General features: G+C 46.8%; 2 protein-coding genes across 8 annotated transcripts in view; one reads left to right on the top strand and one right to left on the bottom strand.

Annotated features, from left to right (window-relative positions):
- Window positions 1–22,700, bottom strand: part of dac (dachshund family transcription factor) — a 281,299-nt gene that overhangs the window by 65,540 nt on the left and 193,059 nt on the right. For all 3 annotated transcript variants that reach the window (XM_031989689.2, XM_031989688.2, XM_031989690.2), the window contains one exon: window positions 651–734. In XM_031989689.2, coding sequence (XP_031845549.1) covers window positions 651–734 — 84 coding nt within the window. The remainder of the gene's footprint in view (window positions 1–650; window positions 735–22,700) is intronic.
- LOC116432589 (uncharacterized) overlaps window positions 1–22,700 on the top strand; it is a 316,706-nt gene that overhangs the window by 160,748 nt on the left and 133,258 nt on the right. The gene's annotated exons all lie outside the window — the stretch shown is intronic.

The raw sequence follows: 22,700 nt of genomic DNA, 5'->3' as shown, positions 1-22,700 counted from the left end.
TGCTTTTAACCCTTAGCACTCCAGGTTGTTTTGTAATCTATCTGCAACTAATTTTTATAGTATTCCTAGCAAAAATGAATGCTATAACATTTCTTCGATCTTTTATTTTTCTTCTTAGTACAAAATTTGGATGTGTGGAAAATCTAATAATTTTAGGGTTTCTTTAAGATTCATTGAAATATTTAATATTAGAACTGGTGCCATATTGGAGCCAACAGAGTTCAAAGGGTTAAGATATCGATAATTCCGAAACAGAACAATAGAAACCAGTCATTTTGACTGGTATGGTAGTTCTAGTGTTAAATGAATTGGTTCTTTCTGTCTTTGAGTTCTTTGAATGTTCTTGGAGAAGATACACTAGTCAGTTTCGAGGAGTTTTGGAGTATTGGAAGCAATTTGTACGAATTCATTGCGGATTTAACACTAAAATTACATAGGTTAAAATGACCTTTTTGTAATTATTCAGAAGATGACAGATATTTCTTTGGAGAATGATTCAAGAAATGGATTTAGTGATATAAACTGAGTTATAAATCAGTTAGTATCGATAGATGCACTCAAGTTGTTATAGAAAAATTTGGAAAAGTCAGTTTGACTAGTAGGTTTAGTGTTAATCTTCCCCTAATCTTACAGTTGGCTCGTCTACTCACCTCGGACCTTCTGTTCGTCCTGGAGCTGGCGCTCGAGGCTGTCCTTCACTTCCCTTTCTCGGAGCACGTCCATCTTTAGCTCGGCTGCAAGCAGAAGAATCAAGTTTGTTAGTTCGATCATCCTTTCTGGTTAAGTTCACCCCTTGCACTCGGGAGATGACTCTCAGTCACTTGATTTCACGCAAAAGTATAAAATCTGATATTTAACCCCTTGGTTAAGCTCATGTACCATCTTACTATCGACAATTTGCAGGAAATGCAACAAAATTGTCCATTCTACTTCAAGTGGAAATTTTATTTGAAGATAATACAATGATAATAGCAAAATAGTTTGCTTTGATCCGTGGATAATGAATAGCTTGAACTTTGAACTTTGTATAATGCCCACGTGAAATATTCGAATAAATTAATACTTGCTATTTCCCTTAAAGTTCATTTCAAAGAACATCGCCTCAAAAAATGTTAAATATTCCCAATGAGAAACTTCCGAGTGCAAAGGGTTAAAATCAACAAATGATTATACACTATATTTCACGAGATTTCGAGTTACGTAATTGTATATCATACACATTCCATTATTTACTCTCCTAATTTTCATTCTTTCGATCTAGCCTCCCAAATTCTATATCCTCACATCTCTAGAATCCACTGGTTCGAGCGCCTAAATAATTTCGCCGGCAACTGATTTCCATTTGAAACGTTACTACCGGCTCATTGTCCCGAACGAGGAGCCCGACAATGCCGCCAGGCCGGTAGACCAAGAACGACGCGTTTAATTCCGCTGCACTCTCGAAAGACTATCGCGAGGGGGTGGAATATCGCTCGGTCGAGCGGCTCCGTGATTAAATCCAACGGACGACGGTCGGGCTCGCGTAGTTACCTCTAATAGAATTACATCGAGAAACGGAGAGAGCGACTCGGCCGCGCGGCTTGTCTCCGGAGTCCCTTCGGCCAGCTTTCTCCGTCTTCGAACCCCACGGTCCCAGCGGGACGGGCCGCGGCGAATTAGCCATTTCGAATCTCGGCGAGAGGGTAGGCTCTTCCCACGAGCCCGTGGACCACGGTCTTCCCCTCTGCCCAGAAATCAATCCGAAGATTCGCGGAACATTGCGAAGTCACGGTCACAATGCACCCTTAACGGTTCGTCTACTGTTATTGACTAACGTCCAGTGCAATGGAAATCTTACGTAACCATTATTCTTTCGTACGATAAATGAATGTGTAGATAAATAGGAAGAATTGTTAATTATTTGTCGCTATGGTTCAGTTAGACTATTGACTTACGTTGTTAGATATTTTTAGTTTCACCCTTTGCACTTTGTAGGCTCCAGTATGATAACATTTGTACTATTAAATATTTTAATGAATAAATTTAGAACTATCGTGAGGTTACTGGATCTTCTATAGTCCAAATGTTGTATTAAGAAGGAAAATAAAGAAACCTAAGAGATGTTAGTTACAAAATCTGGAGTGCTAAGGGTTAACTTGTTACGATTATTTTCGAGAAGCCGGTTATTGTGTTAAGGGATCAAAGGTTAATGAATCAATTAACAATCGAAGATGTGAATTAGAAAATCACCTAGAATAGTACAATACAAAGAGGTTTGAAGAAGCTATCGTAGTCAATGTATTAATAATCAAAGGTTAATTAATCTTTAGAGGATTTTCTAATTCACAACTTCGATTGTTAATTGATTTAGGGATTAGAGAAGTAGCACAACGAAGTGGTGTTCCTTTTCCAAAAGAAATTTCTCTGCCACGTGAATATTGGAAAGATCTACAGCTAGATTTTCAGTGAGCCAATAGGCTAGCTTAGGGGATGGGAGTTCCCCGAGGTTCCTTGGAAGAAGGAAACATTTTTTTCGAACGGGCGGAGGGTATATCTCGTGCCTAAATCAAGCAAGCTAATTCGGTTTAACGGAAGAAAAGAAATAAGGGCGAGCCACCCTCGAGGTAGCTTCTCGAATTACGTTGGCAGCGCAATGAGCCGCGCAGCCCGTAACGCGCGTCTCGCGGCTCATCGGCTGATAAGCCGCTCGTTAGATCGCTGCCAATTTGAGGATACTCCGCAGGAGTTGCTCGAGTCGCGTAACGATTCCCCGAACGCAATCAAATTTCCTCTTTTTCTCTTCGTATCCAATTTCATCTTGAACCTACGCCTATCGACCCGGCCGCCTAACCTCGAATAACAATGGCTCTAGCGATGCATCCATTACGAAACTAACATTAAAAAATAACTCCCTTAGCAGAGTTAACCCTTTACACCAGAGGAGCGCCTCATTCGATTCGATACAGTGTAATCACAGAGTGACTACTTCATTCGAATCTCTCTATAACTCATCGATACTTAAAACGAAATAAAACAGCACATCCTTAATTTATTTCCTTAGTTCCTTTATTTCTCGTTAAGAACTTTAACTAGGGAAACCAGAGAACTTTCACAATTCAAAGAGTTATCACCTCTCAGCAAAGGAAACCAGGAACAATTCTCCATTATTCACCGTTAATATTAAACACTTTCGTTCGACATCGGTTATCTCGTTACAATCCTTCTCAAGTAATTCAATATCATCACTCGTCAGTAACACGTCGTTTAACTCATTAAAACTACCAAACGTTCACTACACATAATCCCCAAAACACCACAACAGACATCCAGTTCCTCCAGACATCCATCACAATATTCAAAACAATAATGTATTTCCCAACATCCCTACAAACATCCAATCCCAAAGACACCGATGATCCCGAATCAACACCACCAAAATCATTCCAACACGGTAGCTCCAGCCACCGATTCGCAACATCGGCGGAACATAAAACGAATCCCGGGCGATCCCGGGGACAATAATAACGAAGGTAATGAGGGGTGTGCGAGAAAATTCCGTGGAAGCTCGGCGAGGCGGGGCGCGCGGGATCGGCGGATCAAGCTTGGTAGATTAGGCAGGGCCCCGCCGCGCCGCGCGCGTCTTCTCAGCCAGTCTGCCGGCAATTTGAGAGCGTTTGCGAGGTCCATTAACGGCGGTAACTCTTCACGACCGGCCGCCACGAAGATTCAATTTGAATGCTAACCAGAATAGGAAGTTCGCGCCGGATCGTCGGGGGCTCGCCACGGCGAACGCGGCTCTCCGTATACGTTACGCGCGGACCAGCCCCACCTCCCCCTACCCGACCCCCCCCCGCTGCCCCTCCTCGTTCTCCGGTGAACCTCGCCCACCCCGTTATTGCCAATTTCGGCGCGTTTCTGCAGCCCACTTTGCGATCGTTTAGATTATCATCTCTCCCGGTTTCTCTTTCTCTCGTACCGACTTTAGGGCGGTCGACCGTTTGTCTGTGTGCAGGTGTTTGTGTGTGTGTGTGTGTTGGCCGTACCTTCCCGTTCCCCGTTCGGTACACCTTTCTCCGCCTTTTCCCCGGGTGCCTAACGTTTCCGGAGATAATTGAACTTTATTAGAGATCGTCGTCGACGGGACGTCAGCCCCTCGCGCGATCCGAGCCGAATACGCTCCTCGTCGCTGCCGGGCTCGATGTCTGGTTTAATGATCGCCTCGATTGTCGACGCTGTTTCATCCCTTGCTGGAACTGGTTTTCGGCGGGTTCGCAGGATTATAGAGTATCCGCGCGTTCACGTGTAATTCTTGTAGGAGTCGCGGGTGTGTTTGTTTTGTGTGCTGCGTTGGGAAGTATGTTGGAAGCGGTTTGGGGTGGTTTTGTGGTTTTGCGTTGGTTGGAGAACGGGATGGTTGAAGGGAGTGATTGAAGTTGATAGGTTTTTGGAGGAGCTTTGTTTAGGTCTGTTTGCAGCTGTGGATTGTGGATTGTGGGATGTTTAAATGGAGAAATTTGTATGTTTTGTGTGTCTAGTTGGTTTATGTAGATATTAGAATTAAATGAAGTGGTTTGGCTTGTATTGGAAGTAATTGAAGTTGATATGTTGTGGAGGAGTTTTGTTTAGGTCTGTTTGCAGCTGTTGATTGTGGATTGTGGGATGTTTAAATGGAGAAATTTGTATGTTTTGTGTGTCTAGTTGGTTTACGTGGATATTAGAATGAAATGAAGTGGTTTGGTTTGCATTGAAAGTGACTGAAGTTGATATGTTGTGGAGGAGTTTTGTTTAGGTCTGTTTGCAGCTGTGGATTGTGGATTGTGGATTGTGTAAATGGAGAAATTTGTATTTATTTTGTGTCTGGTTGGTTTACATGGATATTAGAATGAAACGAGATGGTTTAGTTCGTATTGGAAGTTCACTTTGATGTGGTTTGAATCGATTGAACAGCGTGACGAAGGATTGTTCAGCGGGTGGAAATCTTGACGAGCGGAAAGTGAAAATCGATTCCCCGGTGGAGAAAGGCGGTGGGACGGCGCGAGTTTATTGAGATTCGTCCGCGGCCATTAAAATTTCAAGGATTAACGTTAGTCACCGCGGAAAGCTGGCTGGTAAGAAACCGTCGCGCCACCCTCGCCGCGGTTCAGGCGTCGTTTCATCATTCCCGCGTCAATTAGACGATCCCTAATCGCGAGTCGCTCCATAAACCGTGAATTATGCGTCGCCCGTTATTTCTTCGTGCTAATGTCAGCTTCGTTTCTCTTTCTTCTGTTTCGTAGAAAAAGAATACTTGACAGACTCAAGAACCGTATCATTTTTTACCATAGCTTGCTTCTCTTACGATTGTTTTATTTTATTTTGTTTATTATGTAGATATTTTTACGATTATTACGATGTTCTTTATGTATGGTGCTTTTGGACATCCGAACTGATGAATATTTCATCGCAAAACTTTCGTACGAAATTAAAGCAATTATCTCGAGTCACTTCCCAAGATCATTGAGATATCTCACCTCATCAAACCCATTCCCACCTCGTACACACACAAAATGGCACCTTTCCCTCAACCCACGTCCATCAACACCGAACTATCCGGACAAAGGAACGCCCTGAATAAAAATTCATAAGTTTTGCATGGCATCCAAAACGCAGCAGATGTTGCGCTCTCTCCATACCCTAAACTACATCCTCGCTTCCCAGACAGACCTCCTTAACGCTGCCAACAGCGTGACGAACTGGCCGACCGACTCATTCCAGGAAAGAGTAGCCACCCTTTATCATTCATCCAGCTTGAATAAAAAGGTAGCAGGAACAAGTCTTCACTGTGTAATCATTACGCTTCATCCCTGTCGTAGCAAGCCTATTTGACTAAGATTATAGAGTATTTAACTATTCTGTAGAATAGATTATAAGAAGGATACTGACGACAGAAGTTGTAAAAGTTTCGATGTTTCTGCAAAATATATAGCAGAATCTAACTAAAACCAAAGGATTCACCTTTAACCTACCGCATAGCGACAGGACACTTCTACTCAAACCCAATGTCTTGTATATAGCTGCAACAATCATTCTATTACTTTTCTCATTGTTATTGTCGCAATATTTACAATGAACACATTAACACCTTAACACTTTAACTGCCATGTCGTCCGAATTCTATTTTATTTCAATATTTCCCAAATTGACGCATTATACCAAGTATAATATTACATATCAAATTTTATAGTTACTGTATGAAATCATGTGGTGAGAGTCACTTCTCAAGTGCAACGTGTCAACCATCAGTGAATTCATTTCCGTCAACGTTATTCTTTCGCAGCGGCTGAACTTGTAATACTTCCGGTCCGTTAAGGGTTAATCCTGGTTTTTCGGGTGTCCGTGTAGCGCGGGGCCCGGGGGTTGGGAAAGGGGGTGGTATCGCGAGGAGGGATCGGGGCCTAGGCTCCTCTCGCCGATAATAATATTCACGGTGGCTCGAGCACTCCGGGCCGGCAACAATAACGGTGCAACGGAACGTGCATGCCGCTGTTACCGGAGCGATTCATGGTTATTGATTAGTGTATGGTGGCAGGAAGACGGGAGGCAACGGCAACGGCAACGGCAACGGCGGCGGCGGCGGCGGTTGTAGCGTTCACATCCCCGGAGGGCTTGCACGGCGACGCGTACGCGTGTACAGCTTCTGCGCGGCGCTAAGATATTCGCCGGGCCCCCGGGGGCCACCCTCAGAAACAACAATGTCAACTTAGCCGTGCGCCGCGTGCCTCGAACCCCGCCAATCGTTTGAATAGTATAATGTGGCTTTCGTGTTCCGTTACGCTGGCCCCCGCGACAGCCTTGCAACGATGTTCGCCGTCATCTAGCTTTCTTCGGAGGCTTCCGCGCTCCGCGAGGGTTCCGAGGGATGGTTACACGTGTCTGAGGGAAACGGCGATTAACCCTTTGCACTCGAGAATATTTTTATTAATAAGTGTTCGTTATTTCCTTATGAAATGTCAATATCTTTTGCAGTTGACATAGAGATACCTTGCGTAAATTGAGCGACAGAACTATTTTATTTCGATGTTCGAATAAAATTTAATATTGAGTTTTCAATTTTACAATTTTCTTGGGTCAAATCAAATGACTGAGGTTAACCCTTTGCACTCAGAGGTTTTTTACTAGGAGTATTCGACGCGATAAGTTGCGCAAGATATTTTCTTGAATATATCTAGCGGAAGACTTTCGAAGGGTTAACCCTTTGCACTCGAGAGATGACTCTCGGTTATCATTTGATTCGATGTAACAAAATTACGAAGTGTTATATATGATATTAAGTTTTGTTGTAGCGCATCAATATTTGAAATATCTATATAAAATAGCTTTGTTTCTTTGAAACTGTAACAAGAAGTAAAACACGCTGCACTGGGATTAATTAGATTAACACTGGAGATTCGAATCATAAGAAGTTAAAACATCGTAATACGATTAGTATCTAGTATTTAGAAGCGTGTTGAAACCGTGGCAACACTGAATTGAACTAAACGAAAGCGATTTAAAGTAATCAGGTTTAAATAATACACTTCTAGTAAGAGTCACAACTATCAGTTGAGTCTTAATATTCACAGAATTCTTGCCGAAGACGAAAGAAGAAGACGAAAAGGAGGTTCCCCGATCCCGAACGTCTTCCGGCGCGTTTCAAGGGGCAGCGGCCGGGCTCCCGTCGGTTCGCAACGCGCGAATTTCATAAATTTCATAGGCGGAGCCCGATTAATCCCGGCGCGTCGCGTTACTCGGCCGCGCGAGGCTTTCCTCCGGGATCCGAAAGGGGTGGCCCCCGAACCTCCCGGCCAGAAACAACGATATTATTGTTTCCACCCTTGCATATTATAAACGCGCAACGATCGCTCGCCTACCGGGCAAGTTTGTCCTCTCCCGCGGGCATGCTTCTCCGCGCGGGACTCGAATTGTCTCCGGCCGAGCGGAAACCGAGTCTCGGTTAACCCTTTGACTGCTGTGGTCGCATATACGCGTTTCTCGATCTTTTCGATCTCACGTGTGCCGCGGTGACCATTATAAGTGTTAGGACAAGGACTATAGAATCCTTATTCAACGTGAATATCAATTAAAACAGTGTTCCAACAAATATAAATATCCAAATGAAACAATCCCATTGAACTCCATCAAATCATCGACCAAGTAGCCAACCGAATGGGATCTCCCACTTCTCACTTAGCAACGTATTGCCTTTCACTCTGTTCATCTTTTCCTTTTGTTATTTACTAAGTCTTAACGTGGGACTATCAATTCATCAAATACGGTTCCTGTTTGTACAAAACATAGTTTCTAACTAAATTAATTGAACGAGTACAATCGAAGACAATGGAGAAGGTTGCAGTTACAGTTCTTTCTAGGCGAAGTGTTAAACCATACGTGTCGCGTATGAAAATGAATCCAGTAGCACTTCGCGATTAGTTCAACGTCTATCTGAAACTCACACCACGTCTTATCGCTATGCAATCGTATACGTTCCCTTAAAAAATGAAACGAGCCAGTTAGCAACTAACAAGGAGTACTCGAGACTCGATCGATACGAATACCATAGATACTAAATTTCTTTGTAAAGAATTTCAAAGTTCCTACACCCGTAATTACTCGACACCGCCAAAAATGAATGAGGCAATAAATGAATGAAGCCTAGAATAAATGAGCATTGAGACCGAGTGAAATTCAACAGCGCGTCGATGGACAGATAAGAAAACCGGAGCTAAAGATAGACACCGGTGAGCAGAGCAGTGAAGTCGTCATGGCTGGTTAACAGGTTAGAGGAGATTCCGTCGATAACGTTCACGGTCCCGCGGCTTCGATTAACTCCTAGAAAGAGAGTAAGGCAGCGAGAGATAGATAGATAGACAGAGACAGAGAGAGAGAGAGGGAGAGATACGCATACACAAAGACGAGGCAATAGTTATCCAGCGCGGATTACGGTCCTTGGTCTAAGGGCTACAAGGGTTTCCCTCCTACAGGATTTAAGACGGACTTAGGCCTTGTTCCGGTCGCTGACCACTTTGCCTCCCATTAACCATTAACGGATCTAACGAAAATAGGATTAGATCGCAGCTAGCCGGCCTCGCGCGCCCGCTCACTAAAACTACTGTCGCTCGCGGCAGGCGTCGGGTTTCTTCGGGATTATCCGCGGAACTTTATCCGCGCGTCTTCGAGTCGCCGGGATCCGTCACGGATTCACCCGGTCCTGGGAATCTTCTACTCCGAGACGGACTAACTCGCGACGATGTTCGGATTCCGCTCGATCGAAGCTGCTTTGCTTCAAACGTGATTACGCGATCGTTGGTGATGGATTCTTTGTTAGTTGTTTTGGATTGTAGGTGTGTGGAGTATAGTGATTGTAGCGTGATTCTATTTAACCACGAATGACGAAGCAAACTGTTTTGCTGTTATCAATGTATTATATCCGAGTGAAATTTACAATTCATAGAATGGATAACTTTGCTGCATTTCTTCCAGATTGTCGATAGGCATTCTATAGTGATTATAGAATGATTCTATTTAACCACGAATGACGAAGCAAACTGTTTTGCTGTTATCAATGTATTATCTCTAAATGAAATATCCAGTTCATAGAATGGATAACTTTGTTGCATTTCTTCCAGATTATAGATGAGCAAATGTTACACGAGCTTAGTAGCGAAAGTACGCCGAGTTAACACAGTATAGTTTCTAGAGAAGCAGCTACATTTATTAGATAAATTGAAAATTAAAGATATAGAAGATATAGAAGAATAATATAGAATCATATAGAATAATATAGAATAATATAGAATATAGAATAATATAGAACAATATAGAATAATATAGAATAATATATAAAACGCACTCAGTGGATCATTTCGACTCCAACATCTCGATCCACCAAACACCACGAAAACCATAGAACTATCCTAAACCACGCCCCACCTTCGACAAACACGAAACATTCCCAGGAACTACCAACGAGCTACACGCAGAAATTCCAAATCCTAAGGCTAGCGCTAAAGAACAACGTTCCACCCGGTACACCGAACAAACTCCGTCTCCATCATCCGAAAGCTACCATCAGCCCAAAGAAAACAGAAGCGCACGGTGTTCCCGGAATACGAAAAATAATCCGGTAAACAGATCGCCGTGGCGAATAATGAAAATCCACGCGTGGGCGTATCGGTCGGTCAGAGGAGCCGCGCGCGGCGCGGCGCGGCGCGGCGCGGTTAAATTAGCGGGCTTTATCTCGATCCACGGTACTCTCGAAACGTCGCGTTGACTCCGGAGAATTCACGAGTGCGCCCGTTGGTTCCGCGATTGGGCGGTTCGAGCCCGTGGCGCAATCGAATAAAGATAGGAGAGGGATCGTACGTCGCGCGCGGGCTCCGATCGTAGGTGAATAGTTTCGATATCTCGCGGCGGAGGTCGCGGGACTACGGTGGCCGTGTTCGTCGCCCGAGCCCGGCCCGGAGATACGGCGGAGAGCGTTTTCGCGTTTCAAGATAATCCTTCCTTCCTTCCCTCGGGAACAGCCGGGCCCCTCCGGGGATAACTCGCGGAGTTATTGCACGGCCGCGGCGCGCCGCCGCTTAGAAAACGCGCCGAGGGCATCGCCGTCCTCGGCGGGACGCCGATCTTCATTTTTCCGCGCGTGCACGCGGGATTACGGGTGATTAGCTTGAACGTGAAATGTCGCGGATCTGTGATCCTTGCGGAGGAGCTGAGAGGAAAGTGTGTTTTGTTCTTGTTTCTGGGAGATGTAAGTTTCTTTGGTGCACGCTGGATTTCGGGCGATTAGCTTGAACGTGAAATGTCGCGGCTCTGTGATTATTTAGGAGGAATTGGGAGGAAACTTTGTTTTGTTCTTGTTTTTGGGAGATGTAACTTTCTTTGCTAATTCTGAGCAGTCGCTCGTGCGCATTTTGCAAACGTGGATGATGGTTTTGGATTTTAGAGAGGTGTTCACGATGAGATTTAGAGTGTACATAGGTGGGAGAAGATTTGATAGTATCGTGGGATTCCGGGTGATTAGCTTGATTGCGGAGGATCTGAGGGGAAACTGCGTTTTGTTTTCATTTCTGGGAGATGTAATTTCCTTTGGTACTTCTGAGCATTGAGCAAATGTAACCATGCAAACGTGTTAATAGTTTTAGTTTTTAGTGAAGTGTTCACGATGAGATTTAGAATGTAATTAGATGGGAGAGAAGATTTGATAGTATCGTGGGATTCCGGGTGATTAGCTTGAACGTGAAATGTAGCTCTGTGATCCTTTTGGAGGAATAGAGAGGAAACTGTGTTTCGTTCTTGTTTCTGGGAGATGCAACATTCTTTGTTACTTCTGAGCATTGAGCAAATGTGAGCATGCAAACGTGATGATGGTTTTAGGTATAGGAGAACTGTTTACGATGAGATTTAGAGTAGTTTTGATAGTACTGCGTGATTTTTTGATGTTTAGGGGATGGTCTTTTGGTTATAAAGATTGAGGCAATTTTTGACTATTCGAATACGTCAGACTTTGAGACCACCAGTCGTATCATATGCCAGTAATTCAGTAGCGACGTACACTGAGAACGTCAAAACTTTTAAAGTAGCCAAACCTCTAAACAACAGAATATTCCGTCTAATCTACATATCAAACAGTCCACCAGTACTCCATATTAAACCCTCCACCGCGTCTGTTCATAACCGTCCGTTTCTACTTCTCTCAATCCCGACTCCCGGACACTTCAATTCCCAGGAACATCCTCCTCACTTTCCATCAACCGACCGATAAATCCCACACCCCATTAACACTCAATATCAACTGCCTCCTCGGCGGAGAAATAAAATGTCCATCCCATAAATACGAAATCAATGAGTTTCCCGAGCGCACGAACCATCAACTGTCAGATACCATCGCGCCGCGCGCAACCGCGAATCGCGAATGTTTAAGGGGCAATTACCGCGGCGATTACCCGCGGTAAGACGAGTCTCTCTCCGCGTTTCGAAAGGGGATTCCTCTTAAAACACTTTGTCCCGTTTCGCGGACGCGTCTCCTTTCAGCGGCGCGTCCGCGGATCGACGCCCGGGGGAGCGCGCGGAGCGGAACGGAGCGTGCCGCGGCCGCGACGCGACGCGAGTTTCACCTCGAATCGGCCGGCGCGCGGAGAGTTGTAACAAAATATTCGTTCCTCGCGGCAGTAAACGGCGCCGTTAACGACACACAATCCTCCCTCCGTCCTTCTCGCGTCCGTCGCGCGGGACGGGGCCCTCTCTCGCGTGGCCGTTACCACTCCGCTCTTTTATTGCCGGTAAATTACACGCTTTATTCGCCCGCGCGACGACCCGAAAGCAAACTGTATAATTGAACGGTAGTTAAAACTGCGGTAGGTCAAGTTTCTTTTCCGCCCCCTCCGCGTCCCACCCCGCCGCCTCCCTTCCGCCGTTCGATTCTTCTCGTTTTACGGCTGCCCCCTTCCCTCCGCCCTCCCCCGGCCGCATCCTCCTTCGCCGATCGGACTCCGCTCTTCCATGGAAATAAACATCCGAGGGCACGGATGAATAATCGACCGTCCGCCGGCTAGGGCCGACGTTTTATCGATATTTGCACGTGGAAATTCCCGCGTAGGCGTTGGAAATTTCGGTTTCGCCGTGCGACTTCGTGGATAGGTTGTCTAGCTTTCGATTTTGTGCGATGTCTGCGTGTTGGGGAGGTTATGTAGGAATAGTGTCTCGGGACATGGGAGTTTGAGGAGGTTTTCCATGTTGAGATTGTTGAGTTGAGAATTGAGGAACTTGGATTTGAAGGATTTCGAGAGAAAAATGTGACGTGGGAAGAAATTCGTAGAAGTGACTTAGCCCGATGCTTAATTAGCATTGCGATGGTGACGGCGATAAAAATAATAAAATGATTTTTCCATATGATGCAGTAAAAGTGCCCAGAGCAAAGTGTGAGAGCCATGCTTATGGCATTGTTCCGTTAGGGGATGATACTTAAATATTGTTTAAATCTAACGTTGCTCTAGAATATCATCGAAGGCAATACGTCCAAGAGAAGTGGCTAGAATATTAACCCTCTGCACTCGACGATATTTTTAAAAATATTCATTACTTTCTGACTGAATATTAACGATATATCTCGCAACTAACACAATTGATTACCTTCTATAAATTAACAGACAGAACTATTTTACTCCGATGTTTTACGCGTTGATACATTACACGAGGTTTAACATTGAATTGAAAATTTGATAAGTTCGCCACGAGTCAGGTGACTGTAAGGCGCTGCCCGAGTGCAAAGGGTTAAACGCGATTTTCCGAGCGTAAATCTCGACCCGTTCGAATGCAAAGGGAACATTCCCATGAATTCCGGCGCAACAGCAGAATACCCAATAATCCTCTAACAATCCTTTCTTCTCCGGGGGACCATCAGTATAAAACACATCGCAAAGACAAGTTAAGCGGCCATCGCAATAACTCCTGCCCACATCCAATCGGCGAGTCGAGCTGAAGAACACTCGTCCCGAGGGAACCCACGATAACCGGCGATCGGCAACGGAGTGCCACTATTAACAGCCTAACGCGACGATAATTTCTAACTCCGCGGCGGACGGAAAAATGCGTGAGCACAAAGACGGCAACAACCGTCGTAGCGCGGGGCCGGCGAAACGTCTGTATTAAAGAGAGGAACGGACCGATCAAGGCTGGATCGTAATCGGCCGAAGGTCGCGAGAGGAAGGACCTCTCGGCGAAGGCTGCCCGACCGTCCGGGGGACATTTAAAACGGCGGCGACGATAAAACCCCGCAACAAAGTCCCGTGGAACACAAGACCGGCGCGAGATAGCGGCCCAGGGAAAAGAAATCCGCGGGATCTTCCTCTCCCGCGGCTCGTAAATTTTCGACGTTTATAATCGTCGCCGATGCCCGCCGGCGGAGGGGCGACGAGCGCGCGGACCCGCTCCGCCCGGTTCCCGAGCCGGGAAAACCGGCGGGCGGGTCGTTAGACGCGCGTCCACGTCCGTTTTGTTACTTAATTCCGTCGGCGTCGGCGATCGGTGACGATCGGGGGGGCAGCCGGGGGCCGCGTGCACGCGAGGATCGATGTCCCCCGGATCGTTAAATGCAAGATTTAGGTGACGACTCGGTTTATCGCTCGTACCGGCCCTCTTCTCGCTGGTCCCGGGACAATCACTTTTGCTACAATGCCGTCCCGGCAATTGTTGGACTTTTAACGCGGATTCTGTGGATTTAGGGGAGTCGCAGGTAGATTGGAGGCTTGGATAGTGGTTGCTGGTAGCTGTTTGATGTTTGGTGTTGTTTGATGTTGAGGGAAGGGTTTGGGAATGGGAATGTAGAGATATTCTAGATGTTCTGTTTATATTGTTTGAGGTGTTTTGAGATATTGAGGTAGGTTTGCGAAAATTTGAGTTTGAGTGTTCTGTGTGAGTTTGAGGTTTGTGACGTTGGGACAGGTTTGTTAGATTTAGGAGGAATGTATTGCTTGGTAGTGAACTGATGGAATCAGGAAATAGTTTGACGTCACGAGCTTTGTATATGACTTATGAATGAAGAGTCTGAATCCACTAAATGGTGATTCATCTTACTATCGTCGTACAAAGCTTTGTGAACGCGGAATCATCCTTTTGTAGTGAATAATTAATCTAAGAGAGAACCTTTCATGCCATACGTAATTACAGGAGAAACGTTCGTTCTCGAGCCGGTTTTTCCAAAGGTTTAACGAGTTTCCCTTGTTTCTAGAGCGAACCTACAATTTGCCTTTCAACCCTTCTTCCGCTACGGTTTAATTCGGTTTGCATGACGAATGACCGAGACGCGAATGCGGAATGACCTGGGTGTACTTAACGCAGGGGCACGGGTGTATTAAGAAAATGAATCAGCGGGGGGAACGCGTATCGATAACTCTCGGAGCGAGTTGCTCCGTTCCAGGCCAGACCGCGTTCGTGACTCCTTTTATCGTTAAATAAATAATCAACCAGTTGTTGCCGCGTTAGGCATAATTTATTATCCTCCCCGACGCCAGTCGAGGAGAGCGAGAACCCCCCACCGCCCCTCTTGAATTCCTTTTCCCCCTCGTTTCCCTGCATTCGCGCGATACCGTGCCGCCGTGCGCTTTCGTTCTGCGTTATCTCCTTCTCTCTCGGTGGGAAATATCAATTCGCTCGTGATACCGGCGGAACGAAGCGAGAGGAAATAGAATGAAATAGAAGCGTAAGCGTGTCTGCGAGCTGCTGTCGGAAAAGAATGATTTAAATTGTGGAACAGCTTGTACGGTTGATGAATTACTAAACAAATTGATCCATTGACATGTACATTCCGATGAACGCAACTTTGTAACTCGAGTAATTTTCTCTCTAGTTTCACTGCTGAACGATTAAATGCCGATAACTGCTAATTGCGACATTCATTAACTGCGACGGTATAAATACACGTCACGTGAATCAGTAATACGCGCATTGATTGAAACGGAATCCAATATCCAGTACAGCTCGACAGAGAATCAAGGATTAATATATTAGTCACATTTAACGCGGCGAACTCGATTAACTCTTGCTAAACCGTATAAACAATGATGTTTTTATATGAATATCATTAACTCATATATATCCAGGTTTTTCAACCACTACCTATCATTTCCTATTTAATGCAACTGATGTATAATTCTCATAACAGTATCATTTCCAGTTTCTACGGACATCCATCATAGTAACCAAAGAAAATTATCGTTACCAACGTCAATTCAACTACTCAATACTTTATAATACTTCAATTATCAACAATTAACACGGCTCTTAACATATTAACCCTTCGGATGAAGATTCCTTGAAGTGTAAAAAACTGTCAGCAGATGAAACTGTCAGCAGATCTCTTGCTATTCAACTAATTAATTCATCTATTCGCGATTTAGCGTTCCAAATATGAAAACTTCATCTCGCCGAAGCGTCGACATTCGTCAGCAAAGGGTTAACCCTTTGCACTCGGAAATATTCCATCAGAAATACTAAACAGTTTCTAACTAGACGAAGATGATATTTTTTGAAATTAACTCAAAGAGACGTCACAAGTAAATTGAGAAACAAAGCTTTTTTCAGTTGTTCAATGTTAAATATCAAATTTTATAATTATACTTCATCAAATCAGGCGATGACATAGAGTCACCTCTCTAGTGCAAAGGGTCAAATCCCTCTAACACCGTCGCCAACGTTCCACAAACCACTGTATACCTGCAGTCCTCCGGAGTGCAAAGGGTGAACGTAGAAGGCCTCCGAGCAGTTTCTCTAATTGACAATCGGCCGCGTTCCCGGGCCAGAGGCCCGCAGCGAGGTGGGAACCCTACATCGGCCGCGCCGCAGCAACATCGTATTGTCTCGCGTTTTTATTCCTACTTTGTTGCGTGGCGAGCGAGCCCGGCCAACTTAGGGGATGGGCAAGAACAGCCGAAGCCATGGAAGTAAGGGGGGGGGGCTGCTGCTCCCGCGTGCATACCTCCCCGGATCACGCTCGTTTACGCTATCCACGGATTCGCGCGAGAATAGCCGGGCCCCGGGGCCCCTCTTCCCTCCCCACTCCTCGACGTAGCGCTAGGCTGGTGTGCGTGCTCTCCGTCGCGGCAGGAATTAACGAGTAACAACGGGGCCACCCTGACCCGGGCGCCAACGTGTCCCATTAAAGGCGCCCTTTTTTCTGGCCACCGAGGCCCGGAGCAGGCCGGGGCCCCGGCTACCGGCCGCGCGGCTTGCTCGTTATGAAAATTCCTCGAGTTCGAAGCGGGCCACGACCGATCCACGGGCCCGCGGTACTCTCCGCGACGCGGGAACCGCGGGAACCCGGCTTCTTACGTGTCCGTTGCGTCTGCTCGGAGCGTGCAGCGCGACCGAGCCGGCCGGGAGAAAGGAGACACGGATTTTCGTGTTCTGGAAATTCTTCCGCGTCTCTCCCTGGGCGTGGTTCTCGCGATGTGTGAGAAACGCGACTCGTGTGGGAGTGTTGATAGTTGGAGTCTTTGCGATTGGGCCTCTTGTTTTAACATTGAGCGGCGACTTAAGAGGCATTTAAAGACATTCGCTTGTATCTGATCAGTGATAGCCAGGACAAATATTCAAAACATACATTTTCGTAGAATAGTACATTTTAGTTGCGTGTTTGTCAAATCCAGAAATGGAAATCCAGAATTATTGCGGAGCCGGCGCTCACGGGGCATTCACGGGGCCGCTCAATGTTTTAAGTGGTGCTTCTGGAGATGGTTTCGGTTAGGTTAGTTTTCGGGTTGATTGGCAATTGGTTTGTGGGGTTTTTTGATTGGGTATTTTGAGGAGTGGGTGAGGTGGAATCGTGGAGGCTCGTGTTTGATCAATTGGGAGCGCCCTGGGATTCCATGTTCGGAGGATTGTAAAGTCCTACAAAGTTATACTGTATGGGCTCTATTATTTGTTGTTATTGCCATTATATCTTAGGATCTTTACAAGCTATAAACGCGCGGAAACTTCCTCTCGGCTTAATCTCTTCCAGCAACGAGCAGTAAAACGGGAATTTGCATAAGAATCCATAGTTCGGTGATCGGGGTTTTCGTTTCTGCGCGGTGTCCGTGGGACGAGGGACGACTTTCTAGCGGAGCCGGGAACCTCGTTTCCCATGATCGACAATTTGTATCGCGTCCTAGTCCTGCCTCTCAGCTATAAACACAGATGTAAAGGCCGCGCGAGCTGGGAGGGTCGAGGAATATGAGCTCTGGTAGTCCCGAACACGGGAGTAACCGAAAAGCATACACGATGCGGAGCTGTCGGGCCCCGGTATCTCCGCCTCGCCCGCTATAAATAGAGAGGAGGGGAAACGGGGCCCGCTAAAACGAAGAGGAGCACCGGGAATTACGATTTCATCGTTCGCCCTCGTGCCTCCGCTCGTATTTCAACGCGTCGTGCCCCCGCACGGATTTGCTGCCTCTATTTCGTTGCGTTCTGCCATTCGCAACCTTTGAGCATTTCAAACAAACCTACCGTCCATCTTCCTTCTGAAATTAGAAACTGCTTTTCTTCCTTTTGCTCCTCGCTGCGATCGGAGTACGTTCGAGATTTAGTAACGCGGATGCCTAATGTATTCTGGTACTTCACCGAAGGTATCGAAATTGTACTGCGAGAGTTGTAGCGAATGAAGTTAATTGGAATAAGAAATTCTTAAGTCTGGTTTTCAAGCTTTACGAAGTGAAACAGGTACCGTTTAACCCTTTGCACTCGGAAGTTTCTCAAGAAATATTTGGACATTTTCTGATGAGATAAAGACATCGTTTGAAACTAATTTAACGAGAATTCACTGGTAAATTAGGCGACGGAGCTGTTTTATTTGAATATTTCACATTTATATGCAACACTTAGATTTGTCAAATCTAAAAATTTCCATCGTCTGAGGCATCATTACAAGGCAAGGGCTTCTTTCATTATCAATAAACTCAGTTAACCCTTTGCACTCGACAGATGACTCTCAGTCACTCGATTCGATACAAAGAAACTATCAAATTGAATATTCAGTATTTCAAATGTAACTTCTCACTGCTACGTGGAATATTGAAGTGAAACTCGCTTAATTTATCTATGAATTATCGTTAAATTAGTTTTAAGCTATCTACATCTCGTCAAACGAGAAAACGTTGAATATTTCCATTGAGAAACTTCCTAGTGCAAAGGGTTAAATCTGTTAGTTTTCTATACAACTCCGCAATTCCCACTACAAAACCAACAACAACAGAATGGCGCAAGAAAGCCTGGAGACAACGGAAACCGAAACAAATTCCCGGCCACCGGATGTCCAACGCAGGACTCGATGCGCCGGGAGAGGATTCCCCGGCACGCATCATCGTAATAAATATCGGCAACCGCGTGCAGGCTACCTTAAGGATCGTCCCGGGGTCGGAGGTCGTGGGCTACGAGCGCGCGAACAGCGAGCCGCGGCGATTATTATGCTTATTAAGGCGGAAAGTAATAAATTACGGCCGGGTTAATAATGGGAACCGTGAGAAGCAATCGACTTTACAGCGAGGAAGTCGTTCGGGCACGGCAGCCGCGGAACGATCCTCGCGTATCGAACGGCCCCTGGATCGATTCCTCGCAGAGGATCCTCGACTCCGAGAGTACCCTCTCCCTCACCCCCCTTGGCCGTTATTTGTTGCCGGCTCGCGCGAGCGCGCGCGCGCGAGGGAGGGTCACGCGGCGAACGTTTCCAGGGTAATAAAGCGGTCCCATTCTTAATTAAATCTTAGACAACGCGGACAAGGTAATTAAAGCAAACATCCGACGCGATAAAACCGGGGCATCGATCCTGGGAGTCCTGCGAGACCGCCGGGGACCGGGAACGAACGTTAAAAAGGGTTGGCTCGCTTGTCTTCGAGCATCTTCGGGGAACTAGACGATGATTCCCGGCTGTCGGGAGAATTGATTTCATTGGCAGCGGCCTGAGGAACCTGGACGTCTCGTTGAATCGTGAATTTCGGGGGAGCTGATGGGTTACTTGACACCTTGTTAATTGTTTGGGTGGAGAACTTTATGGTTTCTCTGTGTTTAACGTGTGATTTGAATTGAAGTTGTATTAACGCTCTGTGATTTGAGTTGAAGTATTATTAACACACTGTGATTTGAATTGGGGTAGTATTAACACTCTCTGATTTGAATTGAAGTAGTATTGACACTCTGTGATTTGAATTGAAGTAGTATTAACAATCTGTGATTTGAATTTAAGTAATATTAACATTGAATCCTATTTACAATTCGTTCTAAGAATAAGGAAAACAGATCTCTTAAAACTCGAGCTTCCTCCTGCTACAGAAATACAGTAATTTATTCTGAAATTTCTCACAAAACCTTTATCGTCTTAATATCCAAACAACGAAATGATCAGTTCGATCCATCCACTAGTTCCAACATCAACATCGTCCAATATCGCGAGACGAAATTTTCAGATTCGAATACATCTCCAACAGCTAGAATCTCCAAACGTTGCAGCATCTTCAGCGACACGCGAAGGATCCGGGTTTCCCAATAAATTCCGGCGTCATTCCCACTCCGAAAACAACCGAAAAAGAGCGTCCCGGCACCCTCTTCACAGCTCCGCTGTCCGTCGATCCCAATTACCCTGCGATCCCGAGCGCAACGTGTCCTTTCACCGTCAAACGATTCGTTTAAACAAAAGGGGCCCAGGTTCTCCGTTTCCACCCTCGCGCCGCGTAAAACGTTTTCCCGGGCCGGAGTTCGCAGGAACTTCCAGTCGGAACGCTCGAGTATTTCGTACGAAATAAAAAGCAGGAAGCGGCCGGGGCTGCCTTTACGGGAGCATCCAGAAATATCTCTTTCCCTCTTCCCTTTCACTCTCTCTCTCTGTCTCTTTCTCGCTCGCTCCGCCGCTAGGTAGGAAAGTGCAGGACGAAAGGGTTCGCCCGTGAGAGGGGAAAAAGTGGACGGGGATGGTGGACGGCGTAGAAGCCGGTTGGGCTCGCGGAGCGACGGACGGCCGGCCAGGTACCGCTTTGGGAAAAAACGAGCGTGCCATCGATACACGTGTGCGTACATAGTTTGCGCGATAATGGCTGCTCGGCCGGCCGATATAGAGATAGCCTCGGTTGGCTCCGGCCGTGGCGTGCACGCGCGTTAGACAGAGAAAGAGGGGGTCGTTCCTTGGCAGGGTTAAGCATAAATCAATCAGAACGCGCTTCGAACGGGTAGGAACGATGCTGATGCGAGAGGGACTCCGGAGATCGCGGTAGGTGGAACCTCTGCGGGGTACGAGGACCGCGTTTTGTCTTTCCGGATGGCTTTGCGGTTGATTTGCCTCGGCGAAGCAGGCTCGGTAATGACGATACTTTGGATGGATTTTTGGGAGCTTCAGTTGGTGAACCTTGCTGGTGATTGGGATGCGGAGAGGTTAGAGCTGTGGTAGATTGGGGTTGAGTTGATGTATTGAGGATTTAATGATGGTGTCATTACACGTAGACAGTACTTGGAATGGATTTCTGGAATTTTGTGAACTGATAATTTAGAAATATTCAAAGTTAGTAGATCGTCTTGAGGTATTTAACAAGCTATTGTACGAATAATGATGGCAGTAGTAATAAGCATTAACAGTTCCAATAACGACGATAACCCTAACAACACAAACAATCTTCAACCCTTAACAACGCTGACCCCAAAAGCTCAGAAACCTCGACAAAAACCGTCGCGACCATCTCTTACAGCGCTCTCAATGCAGAAAAACTTTCGCCACACGAGTCCGAGCGGACCGGGCACGGAACAAGATCCATAAGGCACGGACCCAGCGCAATATTTACGGCTGCGCGCGGTGCCCGCCGCCCGGGGCATGAATATTCCATCCGGGTTTAAGCGGGCCGAGGCGCGGTTGCAGCAGAAGCGGCCGGCAACAATGTACCAAAACGTATCCGACTCGAAATCCGCGTCCCGCAACAGGCGTAGCTCGGTAGCCGGCGGCTCGCCCGTATCCTGGTCCGCTCGCAGCGGCGGAAACCGAGGAGGGACGGAGGGAGAGAGAGGGTAGTCGCGCTGTCGCGCGGCGTGGCTCGCGGTAATAGGATTTCACGTAAGCAGCCTCCCAGGCAGCGGCCAAAAATCGAAGGAGCTTACGCGGGGCTGCACCGACGAAACGGCCAGCGAGAAAGGAACAAAAATCGGCAGGAGGAGGAGGAGGAGTAAAAGACAGAAAAAGTAAAAGACAGAAAAAAGGGACGCCGGGAAAAGGAGACGGAATCGACGAGGAGCGAACGAGGAGGACAGCGGCGAACCGAGAGCAACGCGGAGGAAAAGAGGAGGAGGAGGTGGAGGACGAGGGGCGGCGGGGGGCGAGGAGAGAGAAAGAAAGACGTCCGGACCGTACAATTTTAATTAACCCGGTACCGGGTAGCCGATCGCGATCGAATCGGGTGCACGATCTACAAGGAATCTACATAAGATCCTCCACTCGCGGCTACAACTCAATCCCCTCTTTCTATTCGGGCCCCGTCTCGGGGCCTTAAGCGGCCCGCCACGGGCGCAGATCCGGTGGACACGGGAACAGGCCGGCGCGCACAATCTTTGCACGGCCTGCCTACAACCCACCCCGCTCGCCCCGGCTCGGCCCCGCTGGCCGCGCGCCGCGCACTCCATCCCCCTGTCTTCCCTTATCTCGGCGAGCATCGGAGATAGCGCAGGCCGCTGCCTCTCGGTGGCTACTCTCGCCGGGATCCCGGCGAGCTCATATTGTTCTCCGCGCGGCCAGCGCGCCGCGGCGACGTGTAACTTACTGGGAGGAGAGGACTGATTCTCCTCTCTCGCGTCCGGTTTCGCTGTTGGCTTCTTGTTGCCTGTGGGACGCGCTCGCGACCGTATTAAGGAGCACTTCGTTTTGCGCTTGTTTCGCGGACGGTCCACGTGTTACGAGTTTCGGGATAGATTCTCGTGGGATGGGGTGGTCGGGGGTGGGTGAGGAGTTTTGGTAGGGTCGGTGGGAGATGATGGTTTAAGAGGGTGATGACGATTTGGGTTTGTGGGATTTTCGGGTGGTTCTGTTGGTAGGTTTTGGAATTCGAAGTGGTTAGAAGAGATTAACGATTCGGGTGTTTTTGAGATTGACCCTTTGCAGTCGAAGGTTTTTCACTGGAAATATTTAACATTTTGATGAAATGTAGACGATACTGTTTGAAACTAATTTAACGAGAATTCATAAATAAATTAAGCGACAAAGC

The sequence above is a fragment of the Nomia melanderi genome, chromosome 9 (genome assembly GCF_051020985.1).
Source record: "Nomia melanderi isolate GNS246 chromosome 9, iyNomMela1, whole genome shotgun sequence".
NCBI lineage: Eukaryota > Metazoa > Arthropoda > Insecta > Hymenoptera > Halictidae > Nomia > Nomia melanderi.
Note: the sequence above shows the minus strand (reverse complement) of the source record. Positions and strands in the feature narration are given on the sequence as shown.